The 21,542-nt window shown below is 43.4% G+C and overlaps 1 protein-coding gene across 1 annotated transcript in view; it reads right to left on the reverse strand.

The window, feature by feature from the left end:
* The window catches only part of LOC311134096 (protein phosphatase 1 regulatory subunit 1A-like), a gene marked incomplete at both ends in the record, with an annotated part of 66,712 nt that overhangs the window by 9,501 nt on the left and 35,669 nt on the right, over positions 1-21,542 (reverse strand). Inside the window, 4 exons of the mRNA XM_084167685.1 lie at positions 1,790-1,957; positions 2,100-2,144; positions 5,028-5,091; positions 5,695-5,732. Coding sequence (XP_084023811.1) covers positions 1,790-1,957; positions 2,100-2,144; positions 5,028-5,091; positions 5,695-5,732 — 315 coding nt within the window. The remainder of the gene's footprint in view (positions 1-1,789; positions 1,958-2,099; positions 2,145-5,027; positions 5,092-5,694; positions 5,733-21,542) is intronic.

A 21,542-nucleotide genomic window follows, 5' to 3' on the forward strand; every position in this document is an offset into this window, starting at 1 on the left:
GGAGGGAGCTGAAAGTCCGTATTGCCCAGCGACAGCCCCGAAACCTGAAGGATCTGGAGAAGGTCTGTATGGAGGAGTGGGCCAAAATCCCTGCTGCAGTGTGTGCAAACCTGGTCAAGACCTACAGGAAACGTATGATCTCTGTAATTGCAAACAAAGGTTTCTGTACCAAATATTAAGTTCTGCTTTTCTGATGTATCAAATACTTATGTCATGCAATAAAATGCAAATTAATTACTTACAAATCATACAATGTGATTTTCTGGATTTTTGTTTCAGATTCCGTCTCTCACAGTTGAAGTGTACCTATGATAAAAATTACAGACCTCTACATGCTTTATAAGTAGGAAAATCTGCAAAATCGGCAGTGTATCAAATACTTGTTGTCCCCGCTGTAGTTGCATGTTATTACTGATGCTGAGTGAGTTTTAAAGGCTGATATTTTTTAAAGTCCAAGATTGACTATTTATGGTAATGATTCAGAGGGGTTGGGTTAAATGTGGAAGACACATTTCAGTTGAATGCATGACTAGGTATCCCCCTTTCCCTTTCCAATTGATTATTTTCATCCACTGGTTTTCTAATGTTTTTTCTAGACGTTGTGGTTTAATCTATTTTTCCGTTCTGATTTTCAATACTCTATACTAAAATGGGACTATGGGACAAAAAAATAGTGTGTCTTTGTGAGAGGAAAATGTTACCCAGCATAGAGTATCAAAGGCACCAATATTGAGTCCATATTGTAACCTACATATCCAGTAAACCTGGCTCCATCCAGCCACAGCAGGGACTCTGAGCACAGCTCTAGGGTCTATTTTACTACTGAATTTAAAGCAGTTGGCACGGTAAGAGGTGAACACTGCTGCCACGCCAGGACTGCTGCCAGGACTGTATTTTCTTTTCCCATTATGATCTACCTTTCACTCTCCCTCTTTTTCTCCCAATGCCTCTTCCCCATCTCTCTCTCTCTCTCTCTCTCTCTCTCGCTCTCTCTCTCTCTCTCTCTCCCACTCTCTCCCACCCCTCTCTCTCTACCACCCCTCTCTCTCCCACCCCTCTCTCCCACCCCTCTCTCTCTCTCCCTCTCTCTCCCACCCCTCTCCCTCTCCCTCTCTCTCCCACCGCTCTCTCTCCCACCCCTATCTCTCCCACCCCTCTCTCTCCCACCCCTCTCTCTCTCCCTCTCCTCTCTCTCCCACCCCTCTCTCTCCTACCCCTCTCTCTTCCAACCCCTCTCTCTCCCACCCCTCTCTCTCCCACCCCTCTCTCTACCACCCCTCTCTCTCCCACCCTCTCTCTCCCACCCCTCTCTCTCCCACCCTCTCTCTTCCACCCCTCTCTCTCCCACCCCTCTCTCTCTTCCACCCCTCTCTCTCCCACCCCTCTCTCTCGCCCACCCCTCTCTCTCTCCCACCCCTCTCTCTCTTCCACCCCTCTCTCTCTCCCACCCCTCTCTCTCCCACCCTCTCTCTCTACCACCCCTCTCGCTCTCCCACCCCTCTCTCTCTCTTCCACCCCTCTCTCTTCCACCCCTCTCTCTCCCACCCCTCTCTCTCTCTTCCACCCCTCTCTCTCCCACCCTCTCTCTCTCCCACCCCTCTCTCTCTCCCACCCCTCTCTCCCCCACCCCTCTCTCTCTTCCAACCCTCTCTCTCCCACCCTCTCTCTCTCCCACCCCTCTCTCTCCCACCCCTCTCTCTCTCCCACCCCTCTCTCTCTCCCACCCGCTCTCTCTCTTCCACCCCTCTCTCTCTCACCCCTCTCCCTTTTTCCCTCCCTCCATCCTTACCCTCCATCTGGCAGCGCAGCTTCTCGAAGTCCTCCGCAGTAACCTTGTCGTCGGTTCCCCAGGCCTCCTCGTCCTCTGGTAGCCCCAGATCCTCCTCCCCGGTGGGCAGAGCGTCCGGGCTGGGTCTGTCTGACAGACAGCTCTCTGAGGAACACTCATCATCTCCACCTATATATTGTGTTGAGATAATATGCAGAAGACTAATGTATGTTGTTCACTATAGCTTATGGACAATAAAGTTGCAGTGTATTGTATTCTGTTGTCACAGCGTCTGTGCAAGCAGACAATAAGGTATAAACTCCTCTCATACCGTGCTGCTGCTTGTACAGGTGGTGTTCTACCATGAACTGCAACTCTGCAGGGAGGGAGGGAGAATGCGAGCGAGGTAGAGGGAAAAATACATAATTAAAGGTGTAGGGGTCAATGTCAGTGTTAACAAATCAAACGTCATAGTTGTAATACACTGTATGCCATTATGAACTCATGACATCTTCACCGTCTTGCTCTAAGTGTATAACATATCCATTTATAAAGACCAGAACAAACTGATTAGGTAGATGAAGAACACAATTAGTGCTTTTATCCAGCCATCATTAGCTCTAATCTACCAACACAGCCTTCTTAAGCAGATTCATTAGAGTTGAAGCTGCTTGTAATGTAATAGAAGTGACTTATCCCATATTATTATGTGGGCGATGAATGTGTTGAATATACCTACAGCGCCTTCAGAAAGTATTCACACCCCGTGACTTTTTCCACATTTTGTTGTGTTACAGCCTGAATTCAAAATTAATTAAATCTTTTTTTTTCTCACCCATCTACACACAATACCCCATAATGATCAAGTGAAAACATGTTTTTAGACATTTTTGCACATTTATTGAAAATGAAATACAAAAGGATCTCATTTACATAAGTATTCAATCAATACTGTAGAAGCACCTTTGGCAGCGATTGCAGCTTTGAGTCTTTCTGGGTATGTTTTTAAAAGCTTTCCACACCTTGATTGTGCAACATTTTCCCATTATTCTTTTCAAAATTATTCAAGCTTTGTCAAATTGGTTTTGATCATTGCTAGACAACCATTTTCAGCTCTTACCATAGATTGTCAAATAGATTTAAGTCAAAAACTGTAACATGGCCACTCAGGAACATTCACTGTCTTCTTGGTAAGCAATTCCATTGTATATTTGGTATTGTGTTTTAGTTTATTGTCCTGCTGAAAGGTGAATTCATCTCCCAGTGTCTGGTGGAAAGCAGACTGAACCAGGTTTTCCTCTAGGATTTTGCCTGTGCTTAGCTCCATTCCGTTTATTTTTTATTCTGAAAAACTCCCCAGTCCTTAACGATTACCCAAAACATAATGCAGCCACCACTATGCTTGAAAATATGAATAGTGGTTCTCAATGATGTATTTGCCCCAAACTTACCACTTTGTATTCAGGACATAAAGTGAATTTCTTTGCCACATTTTTTCAGTTTTACTTTATTGCCTTGCAAACAGGATGCATGTTTTGGAATATTTTTATTCTGTACAAGCTTCCTTCTTTTCACTAATTTAGGTTAGTATTGTGGAGTAACTACAATGTTGTTGATCCATCATTAGTTTTCTCCTATCACAGCCATTAAACTTTGTAACTGTTTTAAAGTCACCATTGGCCTCATGGTGAAATCACTGAGCGGTTTCCTTCCTCTCCGGCAACTGAGTTAAGAAGGACGCCTGTATCTTTGTAGTGACTGCGTGTATTGATACACCATCCAAAGTGCAATTACTAACTTCACCATCCTCAAAGGAATATTCAATATCTGCTTTTTATATTTTCACCCATCTACCAATAGGTGCCCTTCTTTGCAAGCCATTGGAAAACCTCCCTGGTCTTTGTGGTTGAATCTGTGTTTGAAATGACTTGCTCGACTGAGGGACCTTACAGATAATTGTATGTGTAGGGTACAGAGATGAAGTAGTCATTCAAAAATCATGTTAAACACTCTTATTGCATCCATACAACTTATTATGTGACTTGTTAAGCACATTTTTACTCCTGAACTTATTTAAACTTGCCATAACAAAGGGGTTCAGGCTGTAACACAACAAAATGTGGAACAAGTCAAGGGGTGTGAATCAGAGAAACTAACAGTAGGGAAGAGTAAGGTAAGTTGAGCCATTTTTTACATTCAGCATCACTCCGTCAAGGGAAATATAGTATTTTTTCTACCAAAGAAATCTACATATATTTCAGGATGTTGTGTATCCCTGGAAATAATCAGAATTCATGTAAACATTACAGATTTGAAAATATAGCTTGTCCAAAAAAAGTGGTCTCTTGGCACAAATTACCCCGGGTATGGGGTAAGTTGAGCCATGGGACACGGTAAATTAAGCCGTCTACAAATGTCTTTACTGAATGAAAAATCACCACTACCGTTTTCAAACCATGTCCATCTTTATTTCCCAAACAAAATTCAACACAATCACAATCGCTTTTTTTGTCTAAGGCTTAACACCTTAAAAACACTTTGTACTTTTTGTAACAATTTTAACATAAGCCAGGCCCTGGTGTTAACTCATTTCCCAGAGATAATGCCTTACATTACTCCTGGGAAGAAAACACTTCCCAGGCGTAATGCAAAACAATTACACGATTTGCTCAACTTACCATTGGCTCAACCATTGGCTCAACTTACCTTATGGCCATTGGCTAAACTTACCCCAAGGCAAACATTTTGACTATATTAGCCCACACAGCTAAAATGATGCACTTTCATATTGAAGCTTATAGAGACCCCAACTGATGTATAGAACAATCTTAAAATGATCTACTTTGGTTTAGATACAAGCATCAAGAAACCTCTAACACAATAATTTCATTTGACTTGGTGAAAATCTGTTTTTTGGACCTAACTTGCTTACCACTTTTTCCATGTTGTGTCTTCCTTCACAGACTCCATGAAATTATGACCTCTTCTTAAATATTTGGTAAAATTATTAATTTCTATGTATGGTTTCCTAGAAACAAGGGTTGCTCAACTTACCTCACTCTCATATGTGTTCTGTTTTGGAAGTGAAGAGTGTGCAAACTGAGGACACAATCACAACTTTGGGCGGACTAACATATTATTAAACTGAAGAAAGTCACACCGCAATTTAAATAAAGGAGCCTATCTTAAATGACTATGTTGATGCACACTTGATGCTCATGCGTTACCTTCTCTACAATTCTAAGCTTTATGACCTCACCTTTCATGGTGGGCGTGCCTCTTACTGCCTTCCTCCTCTGCCTGGGAGAGTTCAACAGGGCTGCCTGCAACAACATGTCAGCAGAAGTTAAAAAAGGTAAGCCAGCCAGAAGATTTTGTAAAAGAAAAAAATATTTAACCTTTATTTAACCAGGTAAGCCAGTTGAGAACAAGTTCTCATTTAGAACTGCGACCTGACCAAGATAAAGCAAAGCAGTGCGATAAAAAACAACAACACAGAGTTACATATGGGGTAAACAAAACATAAAGTCATAAATACAACAGAAAATATATATACAGTGTGTGCAAATGTAGCAAGTTATGGAGGTAAGGCAATAAATAGGCCATAGTGCAAAATAATTACAATTTAGTATTAACGCTGGAATTATATATGTGCAAGAGATGATGTGCAAATAGAGATTCTGGGGTGCAAATGAGCTAAATAAATAACAATATGGGGATGAGGTAGTTGGATGGGCTAATTTCAGATGGGCTGTGCAGGTACAGGTGCAGTGATCGGTAAGGTGCTCTGACAACTGATGCTTAAAGTTAGTGAGGGAGATAAGAGTCTCCAGCTTCAGAGATTTTTGCAGTTCATTCGTCTATGGGTTCTAGTTACTAATGAATTCTCTATATATACATTCCATATGAAGGACACAGTTGATTACCTTGTATAACTGGTTTGGAAGACGGTCTTCATCTATTTCTGTAGGAGGGAAAATAAGAGATGGGTTGTGAATTAAACTGTAAGATAAACAACAGTGAGGAAATGTCCTGGGTGGCAGGTAGCCTAGTGGTTAAGAGCGTTGGGCCATGAACCGAAAGGTTGCTGATTCGAATCCCCAAGCCAACTAGGTGAATAACCTGTCGATGTGCCCTTGAGCAAGGCACTTAATCCTAATTCCTCCTGTAAATCGCTCTGTATAAGAGTGTCTGCTAAATTACTCAAATTAAAAAGTAAATAAATGATAAACCCACAAACAGACTTAGCAGGACAGAATGTAGTCCTATAGCTGTGTGCCAGTATGTAGTCCTATAGCTGTGTTCCAGTATGTAGTCCTATAGCTCTGCCACACTACAGCTGTGTTCCAGTATATAGTCCTATAGCTCTGCCAGACTACAGCTGTGTTCCAGTATATATAGTCCTATAGCTCTGCCAGACTACAGCTGTGTTCCAGTATATAGTCCTATAGCTCTGCCAGACTACAGCTGTGTTCCAGTATATAGTCCTATAGCTCTGCCAGACTACAGCTGTGTTCCAGTATATAGTCCTATAGCTCTTCCAGACTACATCTGTGTTCCCATGTTCCAGTATATAGTCCTATAGCTCTGCCAGACTACAGCTGTGTTCCATGTTCCAGTATATAGTCCTATAGCTCTGCCAGACTACAGCTGTGTTCCAGTATATAGTCCTATTGCTCTGCCAGACTACAGCTGTGTTCCAGTATATAGTCCTATAGCTCTTCCAGACTACAGCTGTGTTCCAGTATATAGTCCTATAGCTCTGCCAGACTACATCTGTGTTCCCATGTTCCAGTATATAGTCCTATAGCTCTGCCAGACTACAGCTGTGTTCCATGTTCCAGTATATAGTCCTATAGCTCTGCCAGACTACAGCTGTGTTCCAGTATATAGTCCTATAGCTCTGCCAGACTACAGCTGTGTTCCAGTATATAGTCCTATAGCTCTTCCAGACTACAGCTGTGTTCCAGTATATAGTCCTATAGCTCTGCCAGACTACAGCTGTGTTCCAGTATATAGTCCTATAGCTCTGCCAGACTACAGCTGTGTTCCAGTATTTAGTCCTATAGCTCTGCCAGACTACAGCTGTGTTCCCATGTTCCAGTATATAGTCCTATAGCTCTGCCAGACTACAGCTGTCTTCCATGTTCCAGTATGTAGTCCTATAGCTCTGCCAGACTACAGCTGTGTTCCAGTATATAGTCCTATAGCTCTGCCAGACTACAGCTGTGTTCCAGTATTTAGTCCTATAGCTCTGCCAGACTACAGCTGTGTTCCCATGTTCCAGTATATAGTCCTATAGCTCTGCCAGACTACAGCTGTCTTCCATGTTCCAGTATATAGTCCTATAGCTCTTCCAGACTACAGCTGTGTTCCAGTATATATAGTCCTATAGCTCTGCCAGACTACAGCTGTGTTCCCATGTTCCAGTATATAGTCCTATAGCTCTTCCAGACTACAGCTGTGTTCCAGTATATATAGTCCTATAGCTCTGCCAGACTACAGCTGTGTTCCCATATTCCAGTATATAGTCCTATAAATCTGCCAGACTACAGCTGTGTTCCAGTATATAGTCCTATAGCTCTTCCAGACTACAGCTGTGTTCCAGTATATAGTCCTATAGCTCTGCCAGACTACAGCTGTGTTCCAGTATATAGTCCTATAGATCTGCCAGACTACAGCTGTGTTCCAGTATATAGTCCTATAGATCTGCCAGACTACAGCTGTGTTCCAGTATATAGTCCTATAGATCTGCCAGACTACAGCTGTGTTCCAGTATATGGTCCTATAGCTCACCAGACTACAGCTGTGTTCCAGTATATAGTCCTATAGCTCTGCCAGACTACAGCTGTGTTCCAGTAAATAGTCCTATAGCTCTGCCAGACTACAGCTGTGTTCCAGTATATAGTCCTATAGCTCACCAGACTACAGCTGTGTTCGAGTATATAGTCCTATAGATCTGCCAGACTACAGCTGTGTTCCAGTATATAGTCCTATAGCTCTGCCAGACTACAGCTGTGTTGCAGTATATAGTCCTATAGCTCTGCCAGACTACAGCTGTGTTCCAGTATATAGTCCTATAGCTCTTCCAGACTACAGCTGTGTTCCCATGTTCCAGTATATAGTCCTATAGCTCTTCCAGACTACAGCTGTGTTCCCATATTCCAGTATATAGTCCTATAGCTCTGCCAGACTACAGCTGTGTTCCAGTATATAGTCCTATAGCTCTTCCAGACTACAGCTGTGTTCCAGTATATAGTCCTATAGCTCTGCCAGACTACAGCTGTGTTCCAGTATATAGTCCTATAGATCTGCCAGACTACAGCTGTGTTCCAGTATATAGTCCTATAGATCTGCCAGACTACAGCTGTGTTCCAGTATATAGTCCTATAGATCTGCCAGACTACAGCTGTGTTCCAGTATATAGTCCTATAGCTCACCAGACTACAGCTGTGTTCCAGTATATAGTCCTATAGCTCTGCCAGACTACAGCTGTGTTCCAGTATATAGTCCTATAGCTCTGCCAGACTACAGCTGTGTTCCAGTATATAGTCCTATAGCTCTGCCAGACTACAGCTGTGTTCCAGTATAGAGTCCTATAGCTCTGCCAGACTACATCTGTGTTCCCATGTTCCAGTATATAGTCCTATAGCTCTTCCAGACTACAGCTGTGTTCCCATATTCCAGTATATAGTCCTATAGCTCTTCCAGACTTCAGCTGTGTTCCCATGTTCCAGTATATAGTCCTATAGCTCTGCCAGACTACAGCTGTGTTCCAGTATATAGTCCTATAGCTCTGAAAGACAACAGCTGTGTTCCAGTATATAGTCCTATAGATCTGCCAGATTACAGCTGTGTTCCAGTATATAGTCCGATAGCTCTGCCAGACTACAACTGTGTTCCATGTTCCAGTATATAGTCATATAGCTCTTCCAGACTACAGCTGTGTTCCCATATTCCAGTATATAGTCCTATAGCTCTTCCAGACTTCAGCTGTGTTCCCATGTTCCAGTATATAGTCCTATAGCTCTGCCAGACTACAGCTGTGTTCCAGTATATAGTCCTATAGCTCTGAAAGACAACAGCTGTGTTCCAGTATATAGTCCTATAGATCTGCCAGATTACAGCTGTGTTCCAGTATATAGTCCGATAGCTCTGCCAGACTACAACTGTGTTCCATGTTCCAGTATATAGTCATATAGCTCTGCCAGACTACAGTTGTGTTCCAGTATATAGTCCTATTGCTCTGACAGAATACAGCTGTGTTCCAGTATATCGTCCTATAGCTCTTCCAGACTACAGCTGTGTTCCCATGTTCCAGTATATAGTCCTATAGCTCTGCCAGACTACAGCTGTGTTCCAGTATATAGTCCTATAGCTCTGCCAGACTACAGCTGTGTTCCAGTATATAGTCCTATAGCTCTGCCAGACTACAGCTGTGTTCCAGTATATAGTCCTATAGCTCTTCCAGACTACAGCTGTGTCCCATGTTCCAGTATATAGTCCTATAGCTCTTCCAGACTACAGCTGTGTTCCCATGTTCCAGTATATAGTCCTATAGCTCTTCCAGACTACAGCTGTGTTCCCATGTTCCAGTATATAGTCCTATAGCTCTTCCAGACTACAGCTGTGTTCCCATGTTCCAGTATATAGTCATATAGCTCTTCCAGACTACAGCTGTGTTCCAGTATATAGTCCTATAGCTCTGCCAGACTACAGCTGTGTTCCAGTATATGGTCCTATAGCTCACCAGACTACAGCTGTGTTCCAGTATATAGTCCTATAGCTCTGCCAGACTACAGCTGTGTTCCAGTATATAGTCCTATAGCTCTTCCAGACTACAGCTGTGTTCCCATATTCCAGTATATAGTCCTATAGCTCTTCCAGACTTCAGCTGTGTTCCCATGTTCCAGTATATAGTCCTATAGCTCTGCCAGACTACAGCTGTGTTCCAGTATATAGTCCTATAGCTCTGAAAGACAACAGCTGTGTTCCAGTATATAGTCCTATAGATCTGCCAGATTACAGCTGTGTTCCAGTATATAGTCCTATAGATCTGCCAGACTACAGCTGTGTTCCAGTATATAGTCCTATAGCTCTGAAAGACAACAGCTGTGTTCCAGTATTTAGTCCTATAGATCTGCCAGACTACAGCTGTGTTCCAGTATATAGTCCTATAGCTCTGCCAGACTACAGCTGTGTTCCAGTATATAGTCCTATAGCTCTGCCAGACTACAGCTGTGTTCCAGTATTTAGTCCTATAGCTCTGCCAGACTACAGCTGTGTTCCAGTATATAGTCCTATAGCTCTGCCAGACTACAGCTGTGTTCCAGTATATAGTCCTATAGCTCTTCCAGACTACAGCTGTGTTCCCATGTTCCAGTATATAGTCCTATAGCTCTTCCAGACTACAGCTGTGTTCCCATGTTCCAGTATATAGTCCTATAGCTCTTCCAGACTACAGCTGTGTTCCCATGTTCCAGTATATAGTCCTATAGCTCTTCCAGACTACAGCTGTGTTCCCATGTTCCAGTATATAGTCCTATAGCTCACCAGACTACAGCTGTGTTCCAGTATATAGTCCTATAGCTCTGCCAGACTACAGCTGTGTTCCAGTATATAGTCCTATAGCTCTGCCAGACTACAGCTGTGTTCCAGTATATAGTCCTATAGCTCTGCCAGACTACAGCTGTGTTCCCAGACCCCAGAGGGACCTGAAGATGAATGGTGACTAAGATGACCTTGTGCCAGTGTGTGTGTGTGTGCCAGTGTGTGTGTGTGTGTGTGCCAGTGTGTGTGTGTGTGTGACCTTGTTCCAGTCAGTCCAGATGGTCTAATGACCCCCCTCAGACCTCTGCCTGACGTCAGCAGGACAAGTGGCACAGGGTAGTCACGATGCTGACAATAACTACAACAACAACCACTGGACTGAGCCAACATGTACTATAATACAACCATCACACATACACACACACAAACAGTATTTTTCTAGGACACCACCTTGTTGCCTAGCAACCTAAACATCCCCAGACACCACTACAGTTCAGTGTGTGTGTGTGTGTGTGTGTGTGTGTGTCTGTGTGTGTGTCCATGCGACCTTCATGTGTGAGTACACTTGCGTGTTTGTGTGTACATGTGTGTCTATGTCTGAGTGTGTGTCTGCATATGAAATGTGAACAGCTCTTCAACATGCCTGTGATGAGCCTGTATCTGTTTCATCACTCCTCTCTGCACCAAATACCAACTCAGCAGGGTTTAACAGCTACATCAACTGAATGAAAAGAAGAAACAACTTGTCTCATAAAAACACAGCAGGCAACAAGCCAGCCCATTTTCATTTTTATTAAAGTGTGTTTGTGATGATGCATCAAACATTCATATTTTTAGCAAATCCCAAGGCTCTGGCCGTCAAGTTTTTTGTTTCAAATCCATGTTCTCCAAACTGACTAGGAGTGAATCTCAAATGGAACCCTACTGCAAAGAGCCTATGCTCAAAAGTAATGCACTTTCTCCTGTGGGGCTATGGTTCAAAAGTAGTGGAGTACATTGTAGGGGATAGGGTGTTATTTAGTGAAAAACAGGAGCTGCCGTACACCCAAAAAAAGGGTGTTACTTTATTATTATAGCCATAGGGTGTATTTGTTACACCATAGGGTGTATTTGTATTTGTATTTATTATGGATCCCCATTACTTCCTGCCAAGGCAGCAGCTACGCTTCCTGGAGTCCAGCAAAATTAAGGCAGTTATACATTTTAAAAACATTACAATACATTCATAACAGATTTCACAACATAGTGTGCCCTCAGGCCTCTACTCTACTACCACATATCTATAACACAAAATCCATGTATACATGTGTATAGTGCGTATGTTATCGTGTGTTTGTATACATGTGTCTATGTTTGTGTTGCTTCACAGTCCCCGCTGTTCTATAAGGTGTATTTTTATCTGTTTTTTAAATCTAATTTTACTGCTGGCATGAGTTACTTGATGTGGAATAGATTTCCATGTAGTCATGGGTCTATGTAGTACTGTGCAACTCCCATAGTCTGTTCTTGACTTGGGGACTGTGAAGAGACCTCTGGTGGCATGTCTTGTGGGGTATGCATGGGTGTCCGGCATTCAACATGTACCTCTCACAAATACAAGTAGTGATGAAGTCAATCTCTCCTCCACTTTGAGGCAGGAGAGATTGACATGCATATTATTAATGTTAGCTCTCTGTGTACATCCAAGGGCCAGCCGTGCTGCCCTGTTCTGAGCCAGTTGCAAAGTCCCTCTTTGTGGCACCTGACCACACGACTGAACAATAGTCCAGGTGCGACAAAACTAGGGCCTGTAGGACCTGCCTTGTTGATAGTGCTGTTAAGAAGGCAGAGCAGTGCCTTATTATAGACAGACTTCTCCCCATCCTAGCTACTGTTGTATCAATATGTTTTGACCATGACAGTTTACAATCCAGGGTCACTCCAAGCAATTTAGTTACCTCAACTTGCTCAATTTCCAAATTATTCATTACAACATTTAGTTGAGGTTTAGGGTTTAGTGAATGATTTGTCCCAAATACAACGCTTTTAGTTTTTGAAATATTAAGGACTAACCTATTCCTTGCCACCCATTCTGAAACTGACTGCAGCTCTTTGTTAAGTGTTGCTGTCATTTCAGTCGCTGTGGTAGCTGACGTGTATAGTGTTGAGTCATCCGCATACATAGACACACTGGCTTTACTCAAAACAGCCCCCAAAATATTTTTATCATCAATCTCTCTCAGCCAATCATCAGTCATTTGTGTAAGTGCTGTGCTTGTTGAATGTCCTTTCCTATAAGCATGCTGAAAGTCTGTTGTCAATTTGTTTACTGTAAAATAGCATTTTATCTGGTCAAATTTTTTCCAAAAGTTTACTAAGGGTTGGTAACAGGCTGATTGGTCGGCTATTTGAGCCAGTTAAGGGGGTAAATATTCTTAGGTAGGGGAATAACTTTTGCTTCCCTCCAGGCCTGAGGGCACACACTTTCTAGCAGGCTTAAATTGAAGATATGTCAAATAGGAGTGGCAATATCGTCCACTATTATCCTCAGTAATTTTCCATCCAAGTTGTCAGACCCCGGTGGCTTGTCATTGTTGATCGACAATAATACTTTTTTCACCTCTTCCACACTTACTTTACGGAATTCAAAATTACAACGCTTGTCTTTCATAATTTGGTCGAGATATACTTGGATGTGAAGTGTCATCGTTTAAGGGGTAGAGATGGGGGTGACTCGGATGAGACATTGAAGTCGGGACACTGTCATGGGCAAGTCATTTTGAACTACGAAGCTGTCTGAAGAAGATACTGAAGGGACGCCAGAAGATTGAGTGCCGGGGAAGGAAGGGGTCGGTTAGCTGTGACGATAATACATTTGGATTTCTCTACATTTGGTAATTTGGGTAGGAGGTATATACACTGCTAAATTAATAGTAGTAAGAATGCATTGAGATAATGATCTGTAGTTATTCTCAGGATGAAGAAGGTCATAATAGAATTATGGATATTTATACTGTATGTTAATATAGGTGTACATTCTGACAGTTGTAATGGGTGATAAAGTTGAGGGTTTTAATTTTGAGTGATAGGACCAATGTGAATCACTAAGAATTGTCATTCTAAATTTGGTTGAGATAAGTAATTTGGTTTTGGTTATGATTTATAAGATGACTGAGTGATTTAAGTAAATCATTATTATATACAGTATATATTAGTAACTAAAGATGTTGAAACTATTTTTCACATGCCTGGTATTGCTTGTACAATTGCGAGATAACTGTCTTAAATAGATATTATGGTTAAAACAGCGATACATTATTTTAATGTGTTAGGATACACTTATATTATTTATTTCGAGTAGACATTTTTGAATCTTACTGTTTGAAACATATAAGGTTAATGCAAGGATTGTGCCTGATATCATGAACATGTTAATTATTAGATTACCGTATTCACATATTAGTCACTATATACATATGAAGTATTTGGAGGTGTTGATATGGGACTATTAATTCCCAAAGGGGGGGGATTGATGTGGATTTTTAGAGTGGTCCATATCTCTGTTGCTAGGCAAAAACTGAATTGGTTCCTATCATGGGGTTTGGTGTGTGTGACATAGGAATGTTTATGCTATTTGCGATTATAGGGGGAGATGCATGTTATACATCAGAATAGGAAGGTTTTGGAAATTTAGCTAAAGCTATGGGAAATATTAGAGAAATACAGGATGCGATTAGTGATTACAGCTAGAGATGTATCAGTCAATATTAATGCAAGGAGGGAAAGTACAAATTCTTCATCTATATCATGATATTCAAGTGTAGAGTCCATTGATAATGTTGATTGAGGAGTGGGGAATGTGATGTTGGAACTGTATAACGGTGGATATAAGGTTTACAGGATTGGAAATGTGGAAACAGGACTACCTCAGTCGATCAGATAGCGCCCCAAGTGGCCAGAGGAAAGCTTGGGGGTCCTCTGAATGAAGAAATGGAGAATGTATTTGAAGTTATTTTTATTGGGATATATTCATCTTCCTATATTGTAGTCTACATGTAACTTAGAAATTGTCATGAATCAATGTATTTTCTGGGATGATGTCATGAGGTTAGGAATTCATTTGTATGTTTGGTTTGTTTGGTTCAAGTAATGTTATATCTGTGGAATACTTACAACAACAAAAAAGAATGAAAATGGGGGGATTGATATTACGTATTTTATAAAGGATTAGTTCATGTTTGATAATTGAGTGCTGCATAAGGATTTGGAGGATGAGGACATTCCATGTATTTATTTCTGTCACTGGTGGGTGCCAGAAGGTATGCGGGCCAAGATAGCTGGGGGGCCACTGGTGCTAATCTTAGAAGGAGTATGTGATGGAATACCCTGACTAGGGTGCAACACGATACCATATAGTGTGATCCTATATGTGGCGAGGAGTGACACTCAATAATGGTTGGCAACTGTTGGATAGAATTAGCTTGCAAACAAGTATACAGTTGAATTCAGAAGTTTACAAACACCTTAGCCAAATACATTTAAACTCAGTTTTTCACAAAGAAATTCCCTGTCTTAAGTCAGTTAGGATCACCACTTTATTTTAAGAATGTGAAATGTCAGAATAATAGTAGAGAGAATGATTTATTTCAGCTTTTATTTCTTTCATCAAATTCCCAGTGGGTCAGAAGTTTACATACACTCAATTAGTATTTGGTAGCATTGCCTTTAAATTGTTTAACTTGGGTCAAACGTTTCGGGTAGCCTTCCACAAGCTTCACACAATAAGTTGGGTGAATTTTGGCCCATTCCTCCTGACAGAGCTGGTGTAACTGAGTCAGGTTTGTAGGCCTCCTTGCTCGCACACACTTTTTCAGTTCTGCCCACAAAGTTTCTATAGGATTGAGGTCAGGGCTTTGTGATGGCCTCTCCAATACCTTGACTTTGTTGTCCTTAAGCCATTTTGGCACAACTTTGGAAGTATGTTTGGGGTCATTGTCCATTTGGAAGACCCATTTGCGACCAAGCTTTAACTTCCTGTGATGTCTTAGTTTTCCTTCCTCATGATGCCATCTATTTTGTGAAGTGCGTCAGTCTCTCCTGCAGCAAAGCACCCCCACAGCATGATGCTGCCACCCCCGTGCTTCACGTTTGGGATGGTGTTCTTCGGCTTGCAAGCGACCCCCTTTTTCCTCCAAACATAACGATGGTCATTATGGGCAAACAGTTCTATTTTTGTTTCATCAGACCATAGGACATTTCTCCAAAAGGTACGATATTTGTCCCCATGTGCATTTGCAAATGTCACGCCCTGACATAGAGTTGGCTAGTTGGTGAGTCAGGGTGTGAATATTCTATGTGTGGGAATTTCTATGTGGACATTCTATGTCATTGCATTTCTATGTTTGGCCGGGTGTGATTCCCAATCAGAGGCAGCTGTCGCTCGTTGTCTCTGATTGGGGATCATACTTAGGCAGCCATGTTGCCTACCTTAGTTGTGGGATCTTGTTTGTGTTCCTGTTAGGCTTGTTGTGTGTATAGCCCATAGGACTTCACGTTTTCGTTGTGTTTTGTTATTTTGTCAAGTGTTTATTCGTATTAATAAACATGTACGCATATCACGCTGCACCTTGGTCTGACCCGTCTCTCAACGATCGTGACAGAAGATCCCACCAAACAAGGACCAAGCAGCGTGCCCAGGAGGAGCAGAAATCATGGACTTGGGAGGAGATATTAAATGGTAAGGGATCATGGACATGGGAAGAGATCCAGGCTGGGATGGATCGCCTTCCTTGGGAGCAGACAGAGGCAGCAAGGGAGGAGAAACGGCGACTTAAAAGGAAGAGAAGCAGCCCCAATAAAACCTTTTTTTGGGGGGGGGGGGGCACGGGGTGGACGACGAGGCAGCAGGAGGCCGTGAAAGGGCTGACTGTAGAGGAAGAGGCCGCTATTTTAGAGGTCCTCCAAGACCTGCGGATCGACAGTTTAAGAGAGGAGGCCACCACATTACGGGGGCTGATAGGGAGAATAGAGCAGGAGAGCTCCCTTAAAGAGGAGGCGCTGCAGGAGGCCCGTAGGGAGAAGGAAATAGTGGAGGCACGGAGAGAGGAGCTGGTCAGGCAACAAAAGCAGCGTGTGTTCATTGAGGAACCTAGGTGTGCGGATATACGCACTGTCGCCAGTGCGCATTCACAGCCAGGTGCGTCCTGTGCCAGCGCCCCGCACGTGTCGTGCGAAAGTGGGCATCCAGCCAGGAATGGGTTGTGCCAGCTCTAAGATCCAGACCTCCAGTGTGCCTCCACAGCCCGGTACGGCCTGCACCAAACCAGTGGTGCCTGTCGGCAGCCCGGTACGCCCCGTACCTGCTCCCCTCACCAAACCAGTGGTGCGTGTATCCATTCCAGTACGGCCCGTACCTGCTCCCCGCACCAAACCAGTGGTGCGCGTCACCAGCCCGGTACGCCTGTACCTGCTCCCTGCACCAAACCAGTGGTGCCTGTCGCCAGCCCGGTACGCCCCGTACCTGCTCCCCGCACCAAACCAGTGGTGCGCGTATCCAGTCCAGTACGGCCCGTACCAGCTCCTCGCACCAAACCAATGGTGCCTGTCGCCAGCCCGGTACGCCCCGTACCTGCTCCCCGCACCAAACCAGTGGTGCGTGTATCCAGTCCAGTACGCCCCGTACCTGCTCCTCGCACCAGACCAGTGGTGCGTGTTCCCAGTCCAGCTCCGGTCAGCGGTTCCACTCCGGAGCCAGAGCAGTCCACTCCACCGGTGCCTAGTCCCCCTCCGGTCAGCGGTTCCACTCCGGAGCCAGAGCAGTCCGCTCCTCCGGTGTTAAGTCCAGCTCTGGTCAGCGGCTCCACTCCAGAGCCAGAGCAGTCCGCTCCACCGGTGCCCAGTCCAGCTCTGGCCAGCGGTTTTACATTAACATTTACATTTTAGTCATTTAGCAGACGCTCTTATCCAGAGCGACTTACAGTTAGTGAGTGCATACATTATTTTTGTATTGTTAAAAAAAAATTCATACTAAACCCCGTGCGAATCGAACGCTCTACCAACTGAGCTACCTCCCTGCCAGCCATTCCCACCCCTACCCTGGACAACGCTGGGCCATGGGTCTCCCGGTCACGGCCGGCTACGACAGAGCCTGGATTCGAACCAGGATCTCTAGTGGCACAGCTAGCATTGCGATGCAGTGCCTTAGACCACTGCACCACTCCGGAGCCAGGGCAGTCCTCTCCACCGGGGTCCAGTTCAGTCCCGGTCAGCGGCTCCACTCCGGAGCCAGAGCAGTCCGCTCCACCAGTGCCTAGTCCAGCTCCGGTCAGCAGTTCCACTCCGGAGCCAGAGCAGTCCACTCCACCGGGGTCCAGTTCAGCTCCAGTCAGCGGCTCCACTCCAGACCCAGAAGTCAGCCCCACTCCAGGGTCGGGGCCTCTCACACCAGGGTCCAGACAGGGCTTGGTGCATCGCGGGAGGATTGCCGATCCAGGCCCAGACGTCAGCCCCTCTCCAGGTTCGGGGTCTCCCACACCAGGGTCCAGACAGGGCTTGGTGCATCGTGGGAGGAAGGAGAGGGGAAGCATCGCACCGAGGTCCAGACCAGACCAGGGGCGCAACGGGGCGGCAGAGAGGGAGAGGTCGTCACGCCCGGAGCCGGAGCCGCCTACGAGGCGGAATGCCCACCCGGACCCTCCCCTAATGAGTCAGGTTGGTGCTGCCAGAGTACGCACCTTTGGGGGGGGGGGGGGGGGGTACTGTCACGCCCTGACATAGAGTTGGCTAGTTGGTGAGTCAGGGTGTGAATATTCTATGTGTGGGAATTTTTATGTGGACATTCTATGTCACTGCATTTCTATGTTTGGCTCTGTGTGATTCCCAATCAGAGGCAGCTGTCGCTCGTTGTCTCTGATTGGGGATCATACTTAGGCAGCCATGTTGCCTACCTTAGTTGTGGGATCTTGTTTGTGTTCCTGTTAGGCTTGTTGTGTGTATAGCCCATAGGACTTCACGTTTTTGTTGTTTTTGTTATTTTGTCAAGTGTTTATTCGTATTAATAAACATGTATGCATATCACGCTGCACCTTGGTCTGACCCGTCTCTCAACGATCGTGACAGCAAACCGTAGTCTGTCTTTTTTATGGCGGTTTTGGAGCAGTGGCTTCTTCCTTGCTGAGCGGCCTTTCAGGTTATGTCGATATAGGACTCGTTTTCCTGTGGATATAGATACTTTTGTACCTGTTTCCTCCAGCATCTTCACAAGGTCCTTTGCTGTTGTTCTGGGATTGATTTGCACTTTTCGCACCAAAGAACGTTCATCTCTAGGAGACAGAATGCGTCTCCTTCCTGAGCGGTATGACGGCTGCATGGTCCCATGGTGTTTATACTTGCGTACTATTGTTTGTACAGATGAACGTGGTACCTTCAGGCATTTGGAAATTGCTCCCAAGGATGAACCAGACTTGTGGAGGTCTACAAATTTATTTCTGAGGTCTTGGCTGATTTCTTTGGATTTTCCCATGATGTCAAGCAAAGAGGCACTGAGTTTGAAGTTAGGCCTTGAAATACATCCCTAGGTACACCTCCAATTGACTCAAATGATGTCAATTAGCCTATCAGAAGCTTCTAAAGCCATGATATCATTTTCTGGAATTTTCCAAGCTGTTTAAAGGCACCGTCAACTTAGTGTATGTAAACTTCTGACCCACTGGAATTGTGATACAGTGAATAATAAGTGAAATAATCTGTGTGTAAACAATTGACTTGCCAAAACTATAGTTTGTTAACAAGAAATTTGTGGAGTGTTTGAAAAACGAGTTTTATGTAAGTGTATGTAAACTTCCGACTTCAACTGTATAAGCTAAGAGATTTCCTTTGTTCAGTTAGCTCATATAGCAATGGGCCACCCACGTGCCGTTTGCTACGTGAACCCGGTACCGCAATATGAAATACTTTGAATCAACTCTCCATGTAAGTGTTTAACTATTCTCTTGCCAGAATGGGCTTTAGGTGAGGCAAATGAACCTGTTGCCATATTACTTCAACAGTATTTAACATGAGATCCTCTCTAAGCTTGACAGGGATGTGGTTCTGAATATAGACTGCAACACTGCCCACGTTGGCATTTCTGTATTTTCTGTAAACGTTATAAACTTGTATTGCTACCACTGTATCATCAAAGGTATTATCTAAGTGAGTTTCAGAGAGTGTCAGAAAATGAATGTCATCTGTTACTAGCAAATTATTGATTTCATGAACCTTGTTTCTAAAGCTACATATGTAAACGTGGGCTATTTTTAGCACTTTTCTGGGATGGTTGATTATTTGTCTTGCTTTATTGGGAAGCTTAGCAGAGGTAAACATACTCAGGTTATTTTTATTAGTGCAGAGTGAGCTGCACACAGTGGACACCACCTCAGTGCTAACACTATTACTCTGGTTCATAGGCATATGATTACTGCATACAATAGCTAAAGGAGGCATTCCGGGCAGTAAGAGGGACATCAATTAGGTTATTTACAATGTGTCTTCCAACGCCCCTAGGATAATGTACATTTGCTTAAGCATTATGATAACTCAGCGACACAATGGCAGGGATTACATGAGCTGGACTTGGGTCATTGATAAGTCATTGTCTCAACGCAGCCTTATAATGATGTGAAAGGATCCAGGAACCCAAAAGGATTTGGGTGGATCCCATCCTCCTTATAATATTAGCTTTGTTTCCAGAAGGTATCAAAATTGTCCTTAAATGTTAAACCCACAGAGCTGCAATAGTCTCATAGCCAGTTATGGCTAAAAGTCTGTTGAACCGTTGCCTTTATTATTATAGCAAATAGAGTCTTATCTGTATTATTATAGCCAATAGGGTGTTATCTTTATTATTATAGCCCATTGGGTCTTATCTTTATTATTATAGCCAATAGAGTCTTATCTATATTATTATAGCCCATAGGGTCTTATCTTTATTAATATAGCCGATAGGGTCTTATCTTTATTATTAAAGCCAATAGTCTTATCTTTATTATTATGGCCAATAGAGTCTTATCTGTATTATTACAGCCAATAGAGACGTATCTTTATTATTATAGCCCTTCTTGCCAGTGGCGGCTCCTGAAAAAATTCTCAGGGGGGGCAATTTTTCTGATGATTTAGGTGACCTACACACATTTTAAAAAAGATATGTCCAGCAACAACATGAAGACAGGGGCAGCATATAAATCAATACTGATATACACATTACTTGCTTCAAAAAGGCCTCATGGTTGAATTGGAAATATGTGCACCTGAGCAAGCAGGAGCTTTTGATAGAGGCTACTGAAAACATTGATGCAAGTTATTGGTAATAAGAAATTTTTATAGACTTCCATATTCTGCCCTCTTGTATAGATTTGTGAAAATGAACAGTGATAGACATTTTGCCTGAAAACAGAATTTGAAAATAATTTCTAGAAAAGGTAAACACAGCTATCTGTATGGCTTTGTAAATATGAACAACCATATTCTGGCCAATTGTATAGATTTGTAAAAAAAATTGTTTACTTTTTTTAAAATGAAAAATAACTATTTTAAACAACATCAACTGTGAACTGATTTGGGCGTGTGTGTGTTAAAGAGACAGACAGGGAGGGACAAAGAGAGAGAGAGGCTACATTACTTGTACTGAAACTGTTCTCTTCTCTCTTTCAATGCAGCAAAGCGGTCAATGACTTTCTCATTGAAATCAGGCATGCTGAGGACTAGTTTACTAGTTACTTTTTAGCTTGCTGCATGATCAAATTCAGCTGATGCGCATAGCAATGCACGTAATGGCCTTTCTTGAAATGCTCACGCACCTTTTGCCTTCTCTCGCCTCATCACACTGGCTCCATCGTAAGCTTGCGCAATGAGTTTGACTTTCACGTCGTCGGCAAAAAGACCGTTCAGTCTCTCCAAAAGCACACTGGCGATTGAGACTGAGGTTGATTCCGAGATGGGAAGGAACTCAAAAAAGCGCTCCTGCACTTTGTGGTTGTCTCTTTGATGTGAACTTCTTTCAAAGAGACAATCGAGTTGCACTGAACGCTATAGCCATCTTGATAGTAGTACGTGAATTGATTGATGCTGCTACCCGCTCTTTTCTTAGTTACGTTCATGGTTACGTTACGTATGACGAAAGCGCGTAAGTGCAAGCCCTCAGAAACCCATAGAGATTGTATTGAAAGCTCTGAAATTTGAAAAAAATTGATTTTACATGGGAGTCTAT

The sequence above is a fragment of the Coregonus lavaretus genome, assembly GCF_964263955.1.
Source record: "Coregonus lavaretus genome assembly, chromosome: 8".
Classification (NCBI taxonomy): Eukaryota; Metazoa; Chordata; class Actinopteri; order Salmoniformes; family Salmonidae; genus Coregonus; species Coregonus lavaretus.